General features: G+C 39.1%; 1 protein-coding gene across 1 annotated transcript in view; it reads right to left on the reverse strand.

The window, feature by feature from the left end:
- Ge-1 (Enhancer of mRNA-decapping protein 4 homolog Ge-1) overlaps positions 1-19,534 on the reverse strand; it is a 63,360-nt gene that overhangs the window by 23,753 nt on the left and 20,073 nt on the right. The window contains exons 7-13 of the mRNA XM_071590984.1: positions 16,587-16,699; positions 13,026-13,227; positions 10,707-10,887; positions 9,134-9,379; positions 6,127-6,662; positions 2,308-2,497; positions 851-959 (exon numbers count right to left, since the gene is read on the reverse strand). Of these exons, the coding sequence (XP_071447085.1) occupies positions 851-959; positions 2,308-2,497; positions 6,127-6,662; positions 9,134-9,379; positions 10,707-10,887; positions 13,026-13,227; positions 16,587-16,699 (1,577 nt within the window). The remainder of the gene's footprint in view (positions 1-850; positions 960-2,307; positions 2,498-6,126; positions 6,663-9,133; positions 9,380-10,706; positions 10,888-13,025; positions 13,228-16,586; positions 16,700-19,534) is intronic.

A 19,534-nucleotide genomic window follows, 5' to 3' on the forward strand; every position in this document is an offset into this window, starting at 1 on the left:
TTCTAGCCAATGATGAGCCGCTTTTCAAAATACCAAACTAGTGTATCCACCAAGATTGGCTGCTAGAAATTTATATAAATATTATTTCGATACGGAAGTACAGTTGCTATGGATACCCTCCAAAATGATAACATAGCACAATGCTCGTAATTACTAGTGATAGTTTCTTGGTACACCCTTACACTAATGACACACATTCATCAAAAGTGTCAGGTATCCTGCAGAGTCACATGAATTAACTAATAGAGTGAAATCTCTTTCAATAAAATAAAGAGGAGAGGAGAAATATTGGCAATTCCATTTAAAGGGGTACACATAAAAAAAGGTTATCATAAATTAACAATTTTCACATGGATATCAAAACAAAATTAACAAAGGAAAACTTAAATATTTGCAATTTATCAATGATGGGACTAAACCCTAAAATTAATTCTCAGAATAAATAACAGATTGCTTAACAATCAAGCTAAAAAATAATCACAAACATTTCCAAGTTTTCAGAATAAAATAAACTCCACAGTTAAATACCTGAAACCCTCAGGAGCTCTTAGTATTAGTACATTTGGTATTACTCTGCATTTCCATATTCTTCTAAAGAAGTAATTATCCTACGGCATTGAAATGTAATATATTATGAATTTATGTCCATTATAAAATAACTTGAAGAAGTCTGGAAGGGACATGGGGGAAAACCATAAAAATAAGAAAAAAATTGTTTGTCCTGAAAGACAAAAGATAACATCCTAAAGTTTTCCCTTGGAAGACTCCAGGGTTCCAGGGAACTTCAATTAATTGGTCACATGTACTTTCTAGGTATTCTGATACTTAAATATTTAACGGAGTCACTCACACCACTCCCACAGCCGCCTCCTCTTCCTCCTCCTCCTGCCCCAGCACGATCACACCCTCCTCCTCCTCCTCCTCCGCCTCCTTATCGTCGAAGAACTCTCGCTCCACCCCTGTCCGGAGGAAGGAGAGACAACAAATAACGTGCCTGGACCCAAACATCAAAGGAAGGGCGCTACTTTTGGAGCCCTCCAATCAATGAATCACAATAAAAAAAAGAGAAAAAGCATCGTCCGCCACTGTCACTACTCACTCCATCTGGAGAGCGATAATAGCTCACGGCCAGGGATGCTCACTGAGGGCTTTTATTGAGTAAAATGGTCGCCCAAGAGGAAAAATGAAAACAAAAATGCCTTTTCAGAACATTTCATTTGTTTCGAACATCCTCTTTTCTTCTCACACACAAACTGTTTATGATTGCTCTGACTCAATATGTTTCATTCTGGTCCTGGAAGCATTGCTGTTCTACGAGGGTGGTCCCATAAGTACCCGGCCTGACCTAGAGATGGCGGTCGTTTGAAAAATATAACTGTTCTAGAAAGTATGGACTCTATAAAGCATATCTTTCAAGTTTGAAGATGCTATGCTGTTTAGTATTTGTTTGGCAGTCATCAATAATGAACGTTTCCAGTAAATTTGTGAAAATGGAGAAAGTTGGCCATCGTTATGTGATACAATACTTTTATTTGAAAGGCCTCAGCCCAACCAACGTGAATGCTGAACTGGATTCTACTCTGAGTGAGTCTGCTCCTTCGTTTGCAACAGTAAAATATTGGGTAGCAGAGTTTAAAGGAGGCAGTGTGAGCTGCCAAGACGAGCATCGCATTGGTCAACCAAAAGAGGTGACGACTCCAGAAACGGTGAAGGAAATCCACAAAGCGATGCTGAGTAATCGTCAACTCAAAGTGATCTAGCAAGCCAGCAGACATTTCAAAAAGGGCGGTACGTTGCATATTAGCTGAAAATTTGGACATGAGAAAGCAGTGTGCAAGATGGCTGGAGTATTTGCTCAACCTCGAGCAAAACCAGTCGTGAAGATGTTTAAATTGAGTTAAACAGTCAATCGAAACATCTTCACGGTACGCAAAATTTCACAGCAACAAAGCAGAATTTTTGCGCCGTTTCATAACCATGGATGAAACATGTGTCCATTACTTCACACCGAGACAAAAGAACAATCAAAACAACGGATTCAAAAGGGAGAACCGGCTCGAAAGAAGGCAAAGACCATAGATATACTTTAGTGAAAAGCAATTCTGGTGGACCTACCCAATTCCATCTTAGGTAGCAAACCGAACCAAGACACTGACCGAAAATTCCTTGCTTTGCAAATGATTTGTTTACTGCTGATGCCTGCTCAGCTTTTTCATGCATACGGTAGATTACTTTGAAATGAAGTTAAACGAGCCACTCCTGAAGATTCAACCACTAGGGTGCCAGAATTACTCAAAGAGTGCTCACCGTGGGGAGAATCTGAGAGTGAGAAGATCTGCTGGACTTCCCGGCTGGGGCTGCTGCCCTCACTGCCCTCCACCGCCCCCACTGCCCCTCCCCTCTCACCATCAACCCCCCTCTCTCCACCCTCCACAGCCACCTTCTTCTCCGAGGGCATTACACCAGGGAGAGCCGGAACACTGCCGTCAGCCCCCACCTACGAACCAATGAGCACACATTGTCAACTTACTCATCCTCAGAGGAAGAAAAAACGGACAGACTGTAACAGTCAATTCCCTTAGAATAAATGTAATTAGGAAGTGCTAAGTATGGTGAGCGAGGAGAGGGGATTTTTGGGAGAACTCCTATGGAGGCAGGAAAAATGGATGAGGGGCATATTGATCAGCAATGGGATGTAGAAGACTGAGATAGAGGGGAGAATGTTAGGCAAGCAAGGAAGGGGCAGGAATAGGGGACAGAGATGTTGGACGGGATGAATGGAGGAAGGAAGTACACAGAGATGAAGAGGGACTACTTGTAGAGTAGGATGTAGGTTTGTGTTTTGTTAGGAGAGACAAAATATTTATTTGGTATTTCTGTCCATCCAAAGCCTACCTCAACTGATGGATTACCTTATAATAAATATTTTGAACTGCGTTCTCCTAAAAGCCAAATAAATCCAGAGGTCCTTCGGGAAAAATAGAAAAAGTAATTATTTCGGGTTGATTTTTTTATTTCAACCAACAATCTCCTTGCAGCTTGATATATCTTCCCCAGAATTCCTCTGACTTTTTAATGCTGTCCAAACAGAAGGATGTCAGAAGGCCCTCAAAACTGTCAAATATAATTTGTCCATGATGACCCCCTTGTTTGACGTCACTTTCCAGCGAGCCAGTTTTTCAAGTCTGGAAATATAAAAGTCAAAACTGCAGGTGTACATCCATGCATCATCTTGATTGAAGAGAATGTTTTTCTTTACCAAATGAGAGCATTTTTTCTTTATTTCTTCACTAAACGGGTGCAATAACAACACAAAATACTCTCTAATTATTATTTGTCCTTTTCGCAAATAATCGCTGTAGATGATTCAGCATTTATCCCAAAAAACTGTGGCCATCACTGCCTCTTTGGCTGACTTCTACATTTCACCATCTTCACCTCAGCCTTCAGAAACCCACTGTCAACCTACTATAAGGCTGGATGTTGGGTTGTGTTTTTTTAAGAAAAATGGAAATTGCCACTGTACCGTTTGGTAGCTTGAGTCCATTATAAGCCTACCTCAAGCGGTGGATTACTGATGATGAAGATGATAATAATAACAGTTGATTCTGTCAGATGTAGTAACAAAATTTGGTTAGTGGCATTTACTACAATATATATGATACTTTCCTTGGTAAAACAGTATTTTCTCTCCTACTACCAGTAAAAATCAGACTTCTTTCAATTTTATTAAATGGAAACATGCTCTTACATATTATTTGATATTTAGGCAACTGCGTGCATTTCAGCAATGCACATTTCAACATGAAATATTAGGCATTTAATACGGCACAAGTGCAAATGCACCAAAGCCTGCCTTGCCTCAGCCAAGTAAGATGCCACCAATAAACATTCTGCTATGGCAACACCCAGTTATGTAAATGGCCCTCCTTAATGATTCTGCTAGGTGTGAGAGATCCTAAAGCAGTCCAAGCATAGTCTCACGTCACAGTTCACAGCAGACCACGGTATTTATTCTCCTGGAATGTTTTGTGAGGACCACACGTCTCCTTTATGGATGTCGCTTCTTTCCCAAGGGAGGGATCCTTCTGATAAAATGCAGTTTGGTCAAGCAAGGCGATATCTATCAGTGATAGCTGGGCACTCTGACATCCTTCTTCGTACATAAGAGAGACCACATCGATGAAAGATTATTTTCAGACTGAAGAATTGAGTTTTGCCAAGAATATTTCCCCAAAAGCCATGACCCCTAACTCACTCATGACCAACCTTCCAACAAGCAACTTCATAATGAGACATAATGTACACAAACTAAATGAAATGCAGACCTAAAGGACCCTCTCATTATTTACGATGATCAAGTGTTGATGGAGATGAACACAACCACACTACGGCCCGAGATAAGATTGGCCAGAATTAAGAGGAGATGGGCCCTCTTCCATCAATGCATATGGAGAGCCAAGAGAAGATATAGAAAAGAGAAACAAGTCATTGAAAGATTTCATGAGGTGACTCGGTCCTCCATATGCATTTCTCAGGAATCAATTTTGCACAGCATATGTTCAGAGAGAGTGTAGGAAAATGTCAGCATTTGTGTAGTAGTAGTATTTAGGGGAGGGGACCGACAGCTGAGGTCCTTTGCGCCATTAGGCCTCCATAGGGAAGGATGGAGGGTGGAGAGAAACCCAGCATCGGCATTGGCCCGCTCTTAATGAAAGTAGCCAAGGGGTCCGCAGCTTAACGTCCCATCCGACGGACCGTATTTTCGTATTCTCAAAACACAATAAAATATGATAAAAGAAGTAATGTAATAATTATGACTGTACAAAGTCAAATTAGTCCTCTTTTGAATGGTACCTAATGTGAAGATTGTGAAATACCATAATTGATTAAAAAATTTGTTGACAACAGTTGGCCACAGTGGAAGTCGCTCTGCTCCATGTGAAGTGCGGGCCCAACATGCCACGTCACTTGGCGTCTAAGGGTTGGGCACCTTGAACTATGTGATACAATACAAAATCACATGGAAGTACATGGTCATCTATTCAAAATACATGCATCACAAAAGGGATGACTCTTGGATGAAAATTGACTTATGTTTTATGCAGCAATAGTTCAGCCATACTTCCAAATTAAAAGATAGAATATTGATCAAAATTTTATAATTAATTTCAACCATATTTGTATACACCTGGAAGTTACACACATTTTTCAGCAGAGTAAACATGTGACCTCTTAATAAGCTCCCTGCAGTACACAGCAGGAGTCTTAATAAGCAAGGGTTTCCTCTGGTTTGAATTTCAACACCAAACAACATTTTACTGACTGTTTTCATCATAAACATGCATCTGGCATCAATATTTTTAGATAAAATTCTTCAAGAGTTAGATATTCTCTCCACTGCCCCAAGGTCTCTCTCTTGAAGAGTGCACCAAGTGCAAGCACCTTTCTGAGGTCACATTAAGTGGGAAACACTGTCGATTGAAGGATGTTTGATGGGAGTGTGGCAAGAGACTTGGCAGTTGATTGTTCATTAAGTATTGTATCCTAAGCAACCAAGTCGACTTAAAATACAAAAATAATGGGCAGTGGAGCAATCACAAGGAGAATGGACATTTAAGCCAATTTACGAAACGTTTTTTTTTGAGTGATAGTTGAGGTCATTAATTTGAGGAATTCCATTTCAAATTTCATAGAATCTGGAGCCAAGATGATGCTACAATGTGCCAAAACTATTTGAAAGCAAAAAATTATATCCTGTGGAAATCAGAAAGTATTCCAGTTCTTCCTTGAGCACTGCCAAAAAATGTATTTGCTTTCCAATTACACACAAAATTTTCATAACATCTCTAAAAACAAAGGTAGGGCAAAGGTAAGGTATTTTTCATAATAACTCCAAAAATAGACTTTAACTATTCAGAACTTTCTCCAGCTATATCGCAATGTAACAACTCAGAAATAGTCATCAGGTAGCTTAATCATAGCTACCAGTTCCGATGCATTCCATTGCAAACTCAAAGGTCTATTGCCCAATAAATTACCTAAATTGCGCCACAAAAGCATGGTATCTCTCAACTTCTTCCAGACTTTTCAACTTATGGCCACGGTCTGAATTCCTCTACTCACCTTTGTGCTGGTGACAAACGCGTGGGAGCCCAGCACCAAATGGGGGTGATCGTGCACTATGAGGGGAGCCACGGCACCGGGCCCAGGGGAATGTGGCCCCGGGTGATCGAGGGGTGGAGGAGGGGGGAAGCGGGACTCTGCTGGGTGCGGGGACGGTGCCGTAGGAGAAGTGGTCTTCTCGGGGGCACCGGAGGATGAAGGTGCCGAGAGGGTTGATGCGGGTGAGGACACGAGGGATGCCGGGTGAGAGCCACTCTGATTGCCGGCTGGTGTCATGCCCTTCCGGCGAATGGGTGAGCTGAATGCATCGGGCGTCATCAGCGTCAGGATGGGTGCATTGGCCACATTGCCAAACGGGATGGTGCTTGGCGCCGCACTTGAGAGGCCATCGGATGTAGACTCCAGGGGCATCTGAGCTGTGCTACTAACTGAGTGCGCTTGCAGTGGAACGTCCTCCTTCATTTCCATTTCCGTCTCCATTGGCTCCTTTTCTGAAACCATGAGAGTTCCTGGTTCGCCGTTAGGACTTTGACCAACTATACAGAAAATATTATTCAAACAGAAAAACAAAGTTACCAATGAAAGGTACATATCAATATCACATGAGCATACATCAAATATACAGGGTCGCACCCAAAAGTGGTAGGACTGATTTTCTCAGGCGTGAACGGAGCAGTGGACGGGGGTCTGCCTGGCAGGGTAAGGTGGAGGGGGCTCTTAGCAACAGACCGACACCAACCTTAGTTGCCTGCAGGCTGTCGTTGAGTGAGGACACCGTTTTTAGTGAAGCAAGTTTTTGTCCGCGTTGAAAAACAAAATGAATCTGAATTTAGAGCAACATTATTCCGTGACGTTTTGTGCGAAACTTGGGAAGACAGCAACTGAGACCCTCGATATGATCAAGCAGGCTTATGGGGACACTGCCTTAAGCCGTTCCCCAGTATTTGAGTGGCACAAGTTGTTTAAAGAGGGTAGGGAGCTCATTGAAGACGACCATCGCTCCGGACGGCCGTCGACGGCAAGAACCGACACGAATGTGGACAGAGTGAGGACACTGCTGAACACAGACGGACGCTTAACCAGTGAAGAAATTGCAGACCAGTTGGGTCTGTCTGCATCCAACTTCCAACGCATTATTTCACAGGATTTGGCCATGCGCAAGGTGTGCACCAAGATGGTGCCGAAAATTCTGAGTGTCGACCGACAGTTCCTGGCTGTCGGTCGACACTCAGAATCTGGTGCAGAAATACGGCGTTGCCACGTTGCCGCACCCGCCCTATTCTCCCGATATGGCACCACCGGACTTCTTCTTCTTCCCCCTGATGAAAAGACAGCTCAAGGGACGACGTTTTGACTCGATAAAGGCCATTCAAGAGGCTTCGACGAGGGTCATCAACGGCATCCCCAAAGATAATTTCCAGCGGGCGTACGGGGAATGGGAGCAACGGAATACTAAGTGTGTAGCAGCTCAAGGAGCATACTTTGAAGATTATTAAGTCGATGTAAGTATATCGTCAATAAAATTCTTGTAAAAAAATCAGTCCCACCACTTTTGGGTGCGACCCTGTACCACAATACAGTCTACCACATAGAAGTTTCATACATCAGATGCAGCATTACCATATTTTCATTACATGTTTTCTGTATTGTCCTTTACGTGTAATTATTGTGTTACACCAAAAGAACTAATACAAATTTACAACTTTGTTATTCATCACCACAGGTTATCTGCTCCTTGGGAGGGTCAGAAACCATTTGCCACTTTTCTTTCCCCACTGACACCTTCCCTCAGCCATTCTCATCGCCTCTCCCCTCTCATGCCAGCCAGCGCCTCCACCATCATTCCCCCCTCCCCCATAAAGCTCTCCACTAACCCCTTCCACTAAACATCTCCACTTAGCATGCGACCCATCCAGTTCTCTTTCCGTGTTCCCATACAACTTCTTTTCTCCTTCATCTCTTCCAAAACATTCTCATGTCTCACCTTCTCATCTCATCTTTCCAAATGATCTTCAACATTCCTCCACACCTCCAAAGCCTCAATTCTCTTTCCTTCCTTCGGCTATCCTTAACGCCCATATCTTCGCACCTTGCAGATATAGAAAGCACAAATAGCATTCCCCATTCTCTTTGTTAAATCCCAGTCTAATGGTCTACAAGGTGTCCTTTTCATTTTCAAATAGCTCTGCTTCTGCTTCTCTACACTGATCTTAACATGTTGCATATGGATGGCAAGAATTCTTGTCATTTAAATCCCAACTGTTGTAGACGGATGACGAGAATTATTGTCATTTAGGAGCATCATTTTTAACTTTTGATTAACATTATTTAAACATTGTGGTAATTTTCATTTACCTTTCATTATTTAATAGGAAGTCATAACTTAATTTTTGATTTCGTTAAGTATTTTTGATAGTATAAAATGCTTGCTTAACTGTATTTAAATCCCAGACTTTTTCTGCAATAGTGTGCATTTTCAATTTCAACAGCTTGAAATTTATTCGTCGTCCCTCTTCATTTTGGATGAGATATTTCTGTCATCTCTATGCTAAAAAATATCCACACAAAGAATTCGCTTTTAAGATTTATTAAGCGACCCATATATATCTTCAATTTTGATCCCTAAGTGCCTAAATATTCCTCTGATATTTACTTCCAATTACAACTCACCGCTTATTAGTTACAAAAAATGCATTTCCTTCATCCGAAAACATATGATAACGATCTAACCATGTCTCATTCCACCCATAGATCAGATGGTATTTAAAGAACATCTTTTCCTTTTAAGATTTGTCTGAACATCTTGAGCCCTCACACGACTTTAATTTACAACCAGCATTAAAACAACACAATGACAACCAAAGAGCCTCCATCTTGGATCCTTTTGAGCTGGTGGTTGAGGGCAATCACAAATTGCCATACCTCCCACATTATCAACACAACTACCTCCTGTCTTCCAACAGGAGAATGAAGGCCTTACACATTAAAATTTGAGAAGAGCATTTACCACTGGTTACGTGAACAGGCAACGGAATGCTGGCACGCTCTGACTGGTACAGGTTGCTTGTGGATCCTGCTTCAAACATTATGTGGCACTCCTGCAAGGACTTGGGCTGGACGAGGACTATGTGTATGTCGACCGAGTCCGTGCCCTCAGATTCCACCTCCCTTGCCTCTTCCCCTTCCGCAATCGCCCTCCGCCCACCGCCACCATTCTCCTCTGACTCCCCTTTGCCTTCCTCGTCCACCTCTGCTGCAGAGAGTGAGAGAGAGTTACCATTTGCACTGCAGAGTTGTTGCTGTTCATTAGAGATGGGATGGGAAGGAACACATTTCATTATTCATGCATGCATATTGTCATCAAATTCATTGGAACAAATTTAGATAACTAATCCACAATTTAAAAAATAAATTTGTATTTTCCACAGTTTTATTTTTTAATTTATTTTATATTTAACAAAAGAGTGGGAAATACAGAGGTATTTCTTAATTACGGCTACTTATGATTTTCACGAAGTTATGCCTGATGCTTTAATTCAGATAACTCACATTGTTCAAATAGGTGCTTACAAAAAGGATAACAACTTAACGAAAGCAACAGTAATTGAAACTATGATATTATTTAACTTATTTATAAACGATACTATAGCCGCATTAGACCCAATTCTTTTTCTTTTGTATGCCAATGACCTAAAGTTCCTTTCATGTCATTACTTAGGTCACTTAGTGAATACTGCAGTACTGCTTGGTCACCTTACTACAAACTCCATATTCATACAATTGAATGTGTTTAAAGGAAATTTGTGCACAAAATGGCATTCAAATTCAATCTTTACAAAGATCTTTATAGTTATCATGAAATGTTACCCCTACACTAAATCTTCCCTCCTTGCATTAACGTAGAAAAATTAATAACATAACTTTAGTTAGTAAATTACTGCATAACAAGATTGATTCCTTGGAACTCCTTAGGACAATATCTTTCCGAGTATCCTCACATAACACAAGATATGAAGCACTGTTTGAAATTAGATATCATGTACAAAACTACACTTACTACTCTCCTATTCACCAGATTATGAGAGATGCCAACAGTTGTGATTATATTGACCTACTTTCTATCTCACCAGGATCCCTTAAAAAAATGTTATTAAAATTATCCAGAGAATTTAAGAATGCTAATTATTGCAATGTGGATATCTGTAAATGTCAATATCAACTTTTGTTGATATTGTAAAAAAAGGAAGTAATTTGCACCCAATTGTAATTGTTTCTTTCCTTTTATAATTATGGAACCAATATATGTTTTTTGCCTTTCTTTATGTAAAGGGTTATTCCCATTAAATAAATAAATTGGCATTACTTTCCAAGCATTAATACATATGCTATTGATATTTTTTACTTGAATGTAAAATCAGTTTTACTTTAATCAAATTGGATTTTGCTAAGCAGTCCCAGGAGACATCTGAAAGAGGTGTGCGGTATGTCGTGGCATTAGATAACTTCACATAACCTGGTTGCCATAGTGTATTTCAGCAATGTGGCACAAGCAAAATGAATTACCTTCTTGGAAGACTTACCTCCGGAAGGGTCATCTGCATACGCAGAAGTTGGCGACCCGGAAGCACATTTGCTTGGACAGACCTCGGCATCCACCACTCCAAAACTCAAAATGGGATAGGGCAGGTGGAACTCCGAGATTGTGGACACAAATGATATCCCCTCATCTTCATCTCGTCCAAATTGTAACACATATAACAACTATAAGAGAAAAACATAGAAGAGCAAAATCAAAATGAAAAGAGAGGCTTTCAGTAAGCATAGTGGCATCTCCTTGCAAACAAATGGCTAATAGATTTGAAGGACAAAGTTAGAGAGGAATCACTAATTTTGTTGATGCTGCAACTCTCGTCAAATCAAGTAGAAATGCAAATGTTTACGCATAAATTTTAGTCAACACTAACTCATAGAAGCTGTGAACCTAGCCCAGGACATCTTCTCCCTGAAATCCATCCCGGGACCTGTTTTCAGCGGACTCTGCTCATTCCTAAACACACGTGTTGCCCAAAATTATTTCATTTTCAATGGTTCATTGTTCCAACAACCCAATGGTTGGGCCATGGGCCCGCCCTTGCCCCTTGACTCCTGGCCGGTATTCATATGGACCATTTTGAAAAGCTTTGTTCTCCTCAGCTCACCCTCTCATTAATGATGTTTTTGTTGGCTGCGATATCTAGACTATGCCTTCTGTGAGTGGTGGACGGGTCCTGAAAGGCAACTGGAAGAGTTTCTTGCAACTTTAAATTCTTTAAACTCTAGATATACAATTCAAGTGTGAAAAAGAAGAAAAGGTTCTCCAAATTTCCTTGACCAATCCATTTCTAAAGGCAAAGATGGGTTAGAGCGCTCCATTTTTCGAAAGGAAATGTCTACGGAGCAATTAATTAATTTCTCTTCAAGGCATTGCTTCCTCAAAAGCTTTTGGCATCTCATGAAATGATCCACCGATTAGCCTCTTGATCTCTATGTCAGATTCAAATTTAAATAAGGAACTTAACGTAATTAAAATGATAGCAGTTAACAATGGCTATCCAGAAGAACTAAGAAATAATCTTTACCAGAAGAAACTTACTTGAATAGCCTTAAGCAACATTTACAACCCCAAATATATAAAACATCCCACAGCCAAATGAGGAATAACACCCTATCCAGGGAATATTTCTCAAAAAGCAATCAAGATTTTACCAAAAGAAAAAATTAAATGTGCCTTTAAAAATAGTTCATGCCTTAAGAGCCTGAACTCCCACACTAAAGACGAAGTTCCTAAAGACGAAAGGAGTGTATGGATTAACGTGCTCAGAGTGTACCAATAAGTATATTGGGCAAACAGGATGGAATTTTCAAGAAAGGATAAGGGAGCACAAAACATACGTAAAGAATAAGAACATAACATCCCTCTTTGCGAAGCACCTCATCAAACGTGACCACACAGGTGACTATGTGACTAAAATTCTCCATTTTGAATATATAAAAGTTAAATGCTCGATGCTTTGGAGCAGTTGGAAATTTTTAAATGCATCTGTTGCAAGGATGAACCAGCCAACGACATTTTGTTATCCCTCCCATTCCCCAATCCTACATCTACCACTCTTCCAAGTCATCGATTGACACTGAAAGATGTAATTCTCTTTCCCTCTCACCTCCATTTTAACCTTTTTACCCCTCCCTGGCTCAGAGGGTGTATCCACCAAGTTGGCTTCCATGATGACCACCTGATGATGACGTTCAACATCGAAACCTGGGCCGTGTAATCTAATTAAAGTGTGTGGAATTACAAAATCAATAATTTCATTTCGATGATCATCATGAGTCACTTGCATACTTATTCCAAAGAAAATGTTGTTAGCTAATCTGAAAGGGCATTATTTAAGATATTCTATGTTACCACGACTAAAAATGCTAACTCGAGTGAAAATTCTGAAAAATGGTTAATTCCAAAATTTTTGTGCTAAATCATAAAATATCAATCCGCTATCTCCATTTTTAGGCAGTGCTGAATCAGTTGTACTGTCAATCGACCAAGGTGAGCACTACAGCCCTCACGACAACTGATTTAACACACATGTAAATCATAGGGAAATGAACTTTACCTAAGCTATCGCTGGTACTTTTATGATTCTCATTCTTCCTATATCAATTGCTTCAAATTGCATCACACAAAGAAACACATTTGAGCCATAATACCAGGTCAACGTCCAGGTGGACTGCTGACTAGGGGAAACAAATTTTAGATGAGTGCAATCTCATTACACAGAGGGACTTAATGGCCTTGAAATGACATAATGGTCAATTTTTTCAAAACCTTTCCATTAAAACCTACAATCAATCAAGTCACAAACCTTTCGGCCAATGTCGGAGAGGATGAGGAACTTGGCAGCCAGGTCGAGACCAGCCTTCAGGAACCCCTCCTCTTGACCACTCCTTGGGGCCTCCTTCTCCCCAAAGTAGATCGTCTGCAAGCATGTCCACGATTCACAAGACCACAGCTTCAACTCGTGGTTGTTCCTTGTCCCAGTGATGGCAAACTTCCAGAATTGCACCCTGATATTTAAAGTAAAGATTTCATTACAAAATACATTATGATTACCAATTTCTGCATAATATCTTTTTTTCCCCCCCCTAAGGTCTTTTCCTGTTTTCATCTGACTGCTTCAAGTTACTATACACCCCATTGCATGGAAGAATAATTAGTTGGTACCGAGAGCCACTCACAGTTGATTCAATTTCAACCAAATAAACATCACCACAAACGAGGCATAGAAGTAAGGCTGATTCTATCGTGTTTCCGGAGTGAACTGTTGTCTGGCCTCCTACTGCTCATGTGGTACAAAGAATGAAGATGAAAGGCCGGCACAAACAGGTTGTGCTTGTGAAAAGCTTTTTCCCTAGCGTTGACCTGTCACGTGAATTATATAAAATCACACTTGCTTCTCAGGAGCATCGAGAAGGTGTAGAAAGAACGTTCCCAAAGAGTTGAAATAAAAGTTTAGCAGAGGGGAAAAAAAATAAAAGGGAAGTGGTGGAATACTTATTTTGGATGAAATACTTCTTCCCACAAAAGCAGTAGCCCTCAGGACTCATCCCAGTAAGAGGAGGCATGGCAAAATCAAAGAAATGGGCCACAAATAATGAACCTATAAAATAGTCGCACAGGAGAGATTGATACAACTGACCGGAAAGTGCATTCTTACTTGGATGAAAGGCATTCTCCAAAGTTTTGGAAGAAAGTCGTTTTTGGTGTAATTTCTTTCATGGCTCTCAACTCTTCATGTAACATATAAAGACATTGATTCCACAAATATAATTACAATGTTTCAATGTTCACCAAGTATTATAGAGTCTCTCGAGTTAGAAGGGTTTGGGAAGACAGAGAGTGACACTTGTCCACGTACAAGTCAATCAAAAGAAGGACTGCCACAACTTCCAGGGAGAAAAGAAAACAATTGTGTTGTTTGTATTGGAGAAATGACTGGAAGAGAAAAAGGTCTTGTACGCAGTGCGCATACAGTGTGAGAGAGGCATGCACATTGTTAGTTTGGTTCCGTAAAAGAGGAAGGTGCCAGATGGACGATTAGGGGGAAAGTCCTCTTTTCACCCTGCAATTAACTACCCACTCTGACTCCCCTACAAAATTGGGAACACACAGTGGATCACAAAAATGCATGGAATTCACCTTTTTCCACTGTCTTTTAAGTTATCTCTTGAATGCTCAAGTAGCGCTTTAATAATAAAAAATTAAAAACAATATATTACTCTTGTGCTTGAAAATCAAAATATCATTGCAAAAAATTATTCTTCAACTTCATATCGCTAAAATAATTGTTAAGAGGATGTGAAAGAATAGTATCATAATTGACTAATTCAATCGATAAAAAAATTTTTTTAAACCCACACACACGTATCTAGAACAATAGCTTCTTAATAGGCTTTTTTCCCTAAGATGACACATTTTATTATATTACAAAACACATTTCATGGTAGTATCACTAGCAGAAGGCAGCTAAGAGGTTTAAGGCAGATACTAGGTCACAAACATTAAAGATTTTTCCCAACAAATATTAAAATAATGTAGAATTAGATGCTTATGCTTGCAGTTACAAAACAATCGCGTATTATAAAATACAATATTATACGCTCTCATTTCACTTGTCATTCATTTGCATAACTTTTTTAATGAGAAAATTTCTTCTTTCAGTCATTAAATACTAAGCACTATGAGATCTTTCAAATCAATTGCATTCAATGTTTTCTACACTATGTGTTTTATTTTTTTCCGTACATGAGCAAATTACTTTCAGTTAATGTTTGAGTTATCGATGAGCATGTCATAAAATTGCATAATTTTCATATAAAATATAATCCACGAAAATGCTAAAAAAAAGTTGTTCTTTTCCCAAATCGCACACCAAAAATGTCAGAACATTTTTGGTTCATCCTGACCCCACGCAAATCTTGAAATATCCATTGCACTCATCTCCAAGTTATACCATCTTAGGAGGTGCTCTAGTTTACCACCACACAAGGAAGCCAGTTTGATATCCACGACACGATGCACATTTACTTACACACTTACACAATGCAGAGTGGAACCTCGCTCAACGCACGCCTCGCAAGGGGTGTACTCGCATAGCGAGCAAAAATAGTGGTCCTGAAAATGACTCGCTGAACAAGTGACTTTTCGCATTAACAAGTGACGAGGAGAGGGGAATTCCCGGCATCATTGCGTGCCTGCCACTGCAGTTTGTCTCTGGCACTCGTTCCACCAGCATCTTTGTGTCACTGGTGATCACAAATCTTTCCACAACTTGTACTCAAACATATTATTGGTGATTCTTCGGTGAAAAGATGAATAATATTTTGTGCATAGTTTACAAATTAACCCCAAAGAAAAATCTGTTGGAAGAGAGCCATAACGGAATAAAGTTAAAAAATAACAGTAGAAATGAACATTGTGACTTCAAAGCGCCCATAGATTCAGACGGTTATCCGCACCAACAAGTTTTAAATTGTGACGAGACGATTCCCTTTGAGAAGATGCTGAAGCAAACTTATATTTGTGTGAAGAGAATGCATGGCTTGGCAATGAAAGGCCGTCTCACGCTGCCACTCCGCATAAATGTGAGCAGCGATTTGAAAATCAAACCCTTCCTTTTTCAGCATTCAGACACACACGCCACAAGCCTTCAAGGAGTGTCAAATCCGAAACATCAGCCTAAGCGTGACCTGTGGAGGTCACCAGAAACATTTGAATCATACCATGCATCGGAGGCATCCCCCTAATAAGGCAGTGGCTGGCTTCGCCTGCCATAAATGTATTTAACAATCATTCTGAGCTGCATTTTTACTGAATTTAGAAGGATAAGCAAAAACAAATGTCCCTACACAGCTTTATAGAATAAAAGGAATTAGGTAAGTATCATTAACAATTCATTTCAATTCTTTTTTGCTTTTGCAAATCAAGTTTACATTCCCGGTTGCTTCACTTCATGACAAATGTGAATATGATCCGTGATCCTAAGCAATGTATGCATAATTTTATTTTAAGAAATCTTGTACATAATTTATCTTCTTTTGGCATGGAACACATAATCGTGTTTCACATAAATTTATAGGCAAAAAGTTGTTACGCTATACGAGTGTTTTGCATTACGAGAAAAGATCGTGGAACGGATTACACCCATACTATGAGGTTACACCGTATCTGATATTTTACAATTAATTTAAGCACAATAATTTGTCTTATGAAAATATTTCAAGAAATCTATCTGACCAGGAATGACAATTATGCTCAGAAGGATGATTTTTTTACAAATTTCACAAGAATTGAGTTTGCATGATGACACATCGAAGAAACCTGCACATTAAAAGGAAGGTTGCAAATACTTTTTCCATTAACTTACTCAGGAGAGTGATTCCTATAGTCGTCCAGGAAAAACAGACAGGAAAGGGGTCGGCCCCCGTGCGGCCGCCACTTGTGCAAGCACCTTGGTTTGGATTCAGTCGGCAGGTAGACCTGTGAGGGGAAGGGGATAGTAATAATAATAATAATACATTTATTTGTCCGGAGATTTGTTGCATATTCATACATACACAAATATAGGACACGTCAAATATAATTTTCACAATTTCACAATAGAAGAGATACAATATATAAATATATATATATATACATACCAATACACTAGTATAATTACATATCAATTGTTTAAGCCGGAATTGATGCATTGCGACAATTCAAGGTATTCATTTACAGAATAGAACATATTATTTTTTAAAAGGTTAAACAGCTTTTTCTTGAAAACAGGTACTTTTGTTTCATATTTGATTTCATGGGGAAGTTTATTGAATAACCTTAAGCCCATTGCTTTGGGCCCATGGGCAGTATTGTATGTCCAGACAAATGGTTGGTGCAGGTCATTGCAGGTCCTTTTGTAGTGACTATGGTAATTGTGGTTGGACTTTTAATGGGAAATATTACCCTTTGCATGTAAGATGACAATAAATATATACATGCAAGGTACTGGTAATAAACCAAGTCTTTTGAAGAGAGGTTTACATGGTGCATCGCAAGGAGCATTGCTCATAATACGTATAATCCTCTTTTGGATTTTGAAGATTATGCCCACATGGGGAGAGGAACCCCAGAAGAGGATACTGAAAGTAACACGAGAATAAAATTCACCATAGTAAATGGATAGAAGGACCTCTAAATTTGCAGAATACCTAATATTTCTAATAAGGAAGCATAGGGAGCATAACTTTCTATGTAATTTGAAAATGTGTTCCTCCCAAGACATGTTTTTCTGCAGGATTACTCCCAGGAATTGGGTACTGGAATTTTGGGGAATAATAATAATAATAATAATAATAATATACTTTATTCATCTTATAATCATATTCACATATGGTAGATGTCGTCATTTAGGAACATACAGTTGTTCCTGGATAATATGGTATACAGCACAATATACAATCACATAAAATACTTATTTGAAAATATTTGCATACATACACTTAGTATTCTACTCACGCTAGACCTTATAATTTTAGGCTAGTAAAGTCGAGCTCATAATACTCCTCTATTGAGTATAAAGGATTGGAGGTAAGCCAATCACGCAGCACCCTGCGGAACACTACATTGCGGGCTGACTTTACAGATTTTGGAAGCATATTAAACAATTTGATAGGTAGACCTTCAACTTTGTAAGTCCTATCTAGCCTACAGTATGGAAAATCCATATTAGACTTTGCTCTGGTGTTATGGCTGTGAACGTCAGCCCTAGTGGAGTACATACTTGTATTTTCTTTTACATGAACTAATGAATAGAATATATATAAATTGTAGACAGTCATAATTTTTAAATTTAAAAAGAGAGGTCTACAGTGTTCAAGTGGACATGAATTGGATAAGGTACGGACTGCCTTTTTCTGCATCACAAAGATTAGCTTAATATCAGATGCATGCCCCCAAAGTCTAATGCCATAAGTAATATTTGAGTGAAAGAATGCATAGTAGGCATTAATTAAGTATTCCTTACTCACACCTTCTACATCTAATGCTCACACCTTCTACATCTACTGAGATTGCAGATGAAACTTTCTTTTTATTAGTAAAATAAATCAGGCTGGACTTATTTAAATTGGGTTTTAGAAAGTTATGAAGACACCATGCATTGAAAATCTGAACTACTTCGGCTGCTCTTTCTGTCAAGCTGTCTACTGAGGAGGATGATACAATGATATTTGTATCATCAGCATACAGTATTGGGTCTATCCCCTTAATGAGCTTAAGATTGTCTGGGAGATCATTGATATAGATTAAAAATAAAAGTTATTAACTCCACTGCTGTGCTCTGAATCCTGAAGATGACTCGGAGGTCAAGCCACGCCCAGGTCAGAATATTTTGGCTGAGAAAATAAGTACAGGTAATATCAATGCAAAGCCCAGCCACATAAATAAAAAACCCAAATGGATAGCCACTCATATGAACACAAAGGAAGGACTCTTGAGAATGGACAAGCACTGTGGTCTGCCTGTTCATTCTCAAATATAATATACAAAATATACCAATATAATATAAAAATAAAGAAACTTCAGCAAATATCCATAAAAAGTTCTTTTTTAACTAAGCACACATTGCCTGATGTGATTGAAATTTGATTAATTTCACAATTTTATTTTGATTATTACTTTTTTACATGTAATAATGTAACTATTACTATGTTATAAAACATTCCAAAATCTTACTGACGCATGCCGATAATCTGAAAATGTCTGAACAGGTTAACATTATAATCAACTGCTTGGCATCAAACGCATTTCTCTTTCACTTTCTTATGTGGCATCAGCCAAATTACCTCAACTAATTCCAAATATACATTCAGTAAATAGTTTCTGAAAAATTAAAAATTTATGCATTCATTTATACAAGGACTCACGGTGGCTAACATTCTTCATTTGGGTGTAATGCCCATCACATATGTGCAAGATCTTCAACTGCAGGATTCCGCTGGTAATGCTATACCAGATTACTCTCAAATGGCATCCATTCTGAATGATTTCTACCTCTCCCATCAAAATCCCACAGTTTCAGTCAATTCAGCCAATTATTCTCATATTCCTAACTCATGCCATTCATTATATATATTCCCATGTTCAGTCATGGAACTGACCAACATAATCAATGAAATTACAAATTTAGTCCTGGATTAGATGACATCCCATAGATAGTCATGAAAAGGTCGTTTAATGCTATTAAGGATCAGCTGCTGTTCTTATTTAACGAAACCCTAAAATCTGGAATTTTCCCAAGCCCTCTTAAATCAGCAAAAATTGTGCCAATATACA

This window comes from Hetaerina americana, unplaced genomic scaffold, assembly GCF_022747635.1.
Source record: "Hetaerina americana unplaced genomic scaffold, ioHetAmer1.1.p SCAF_40, whole genome shotgun sequence".
Classification (NCBI taxonomy): Eukaryota; Metazoa; Arthropoda; class Insecta; order Odonata; family Calopterygidae; genus Hetaerina; species Hetaerina americana.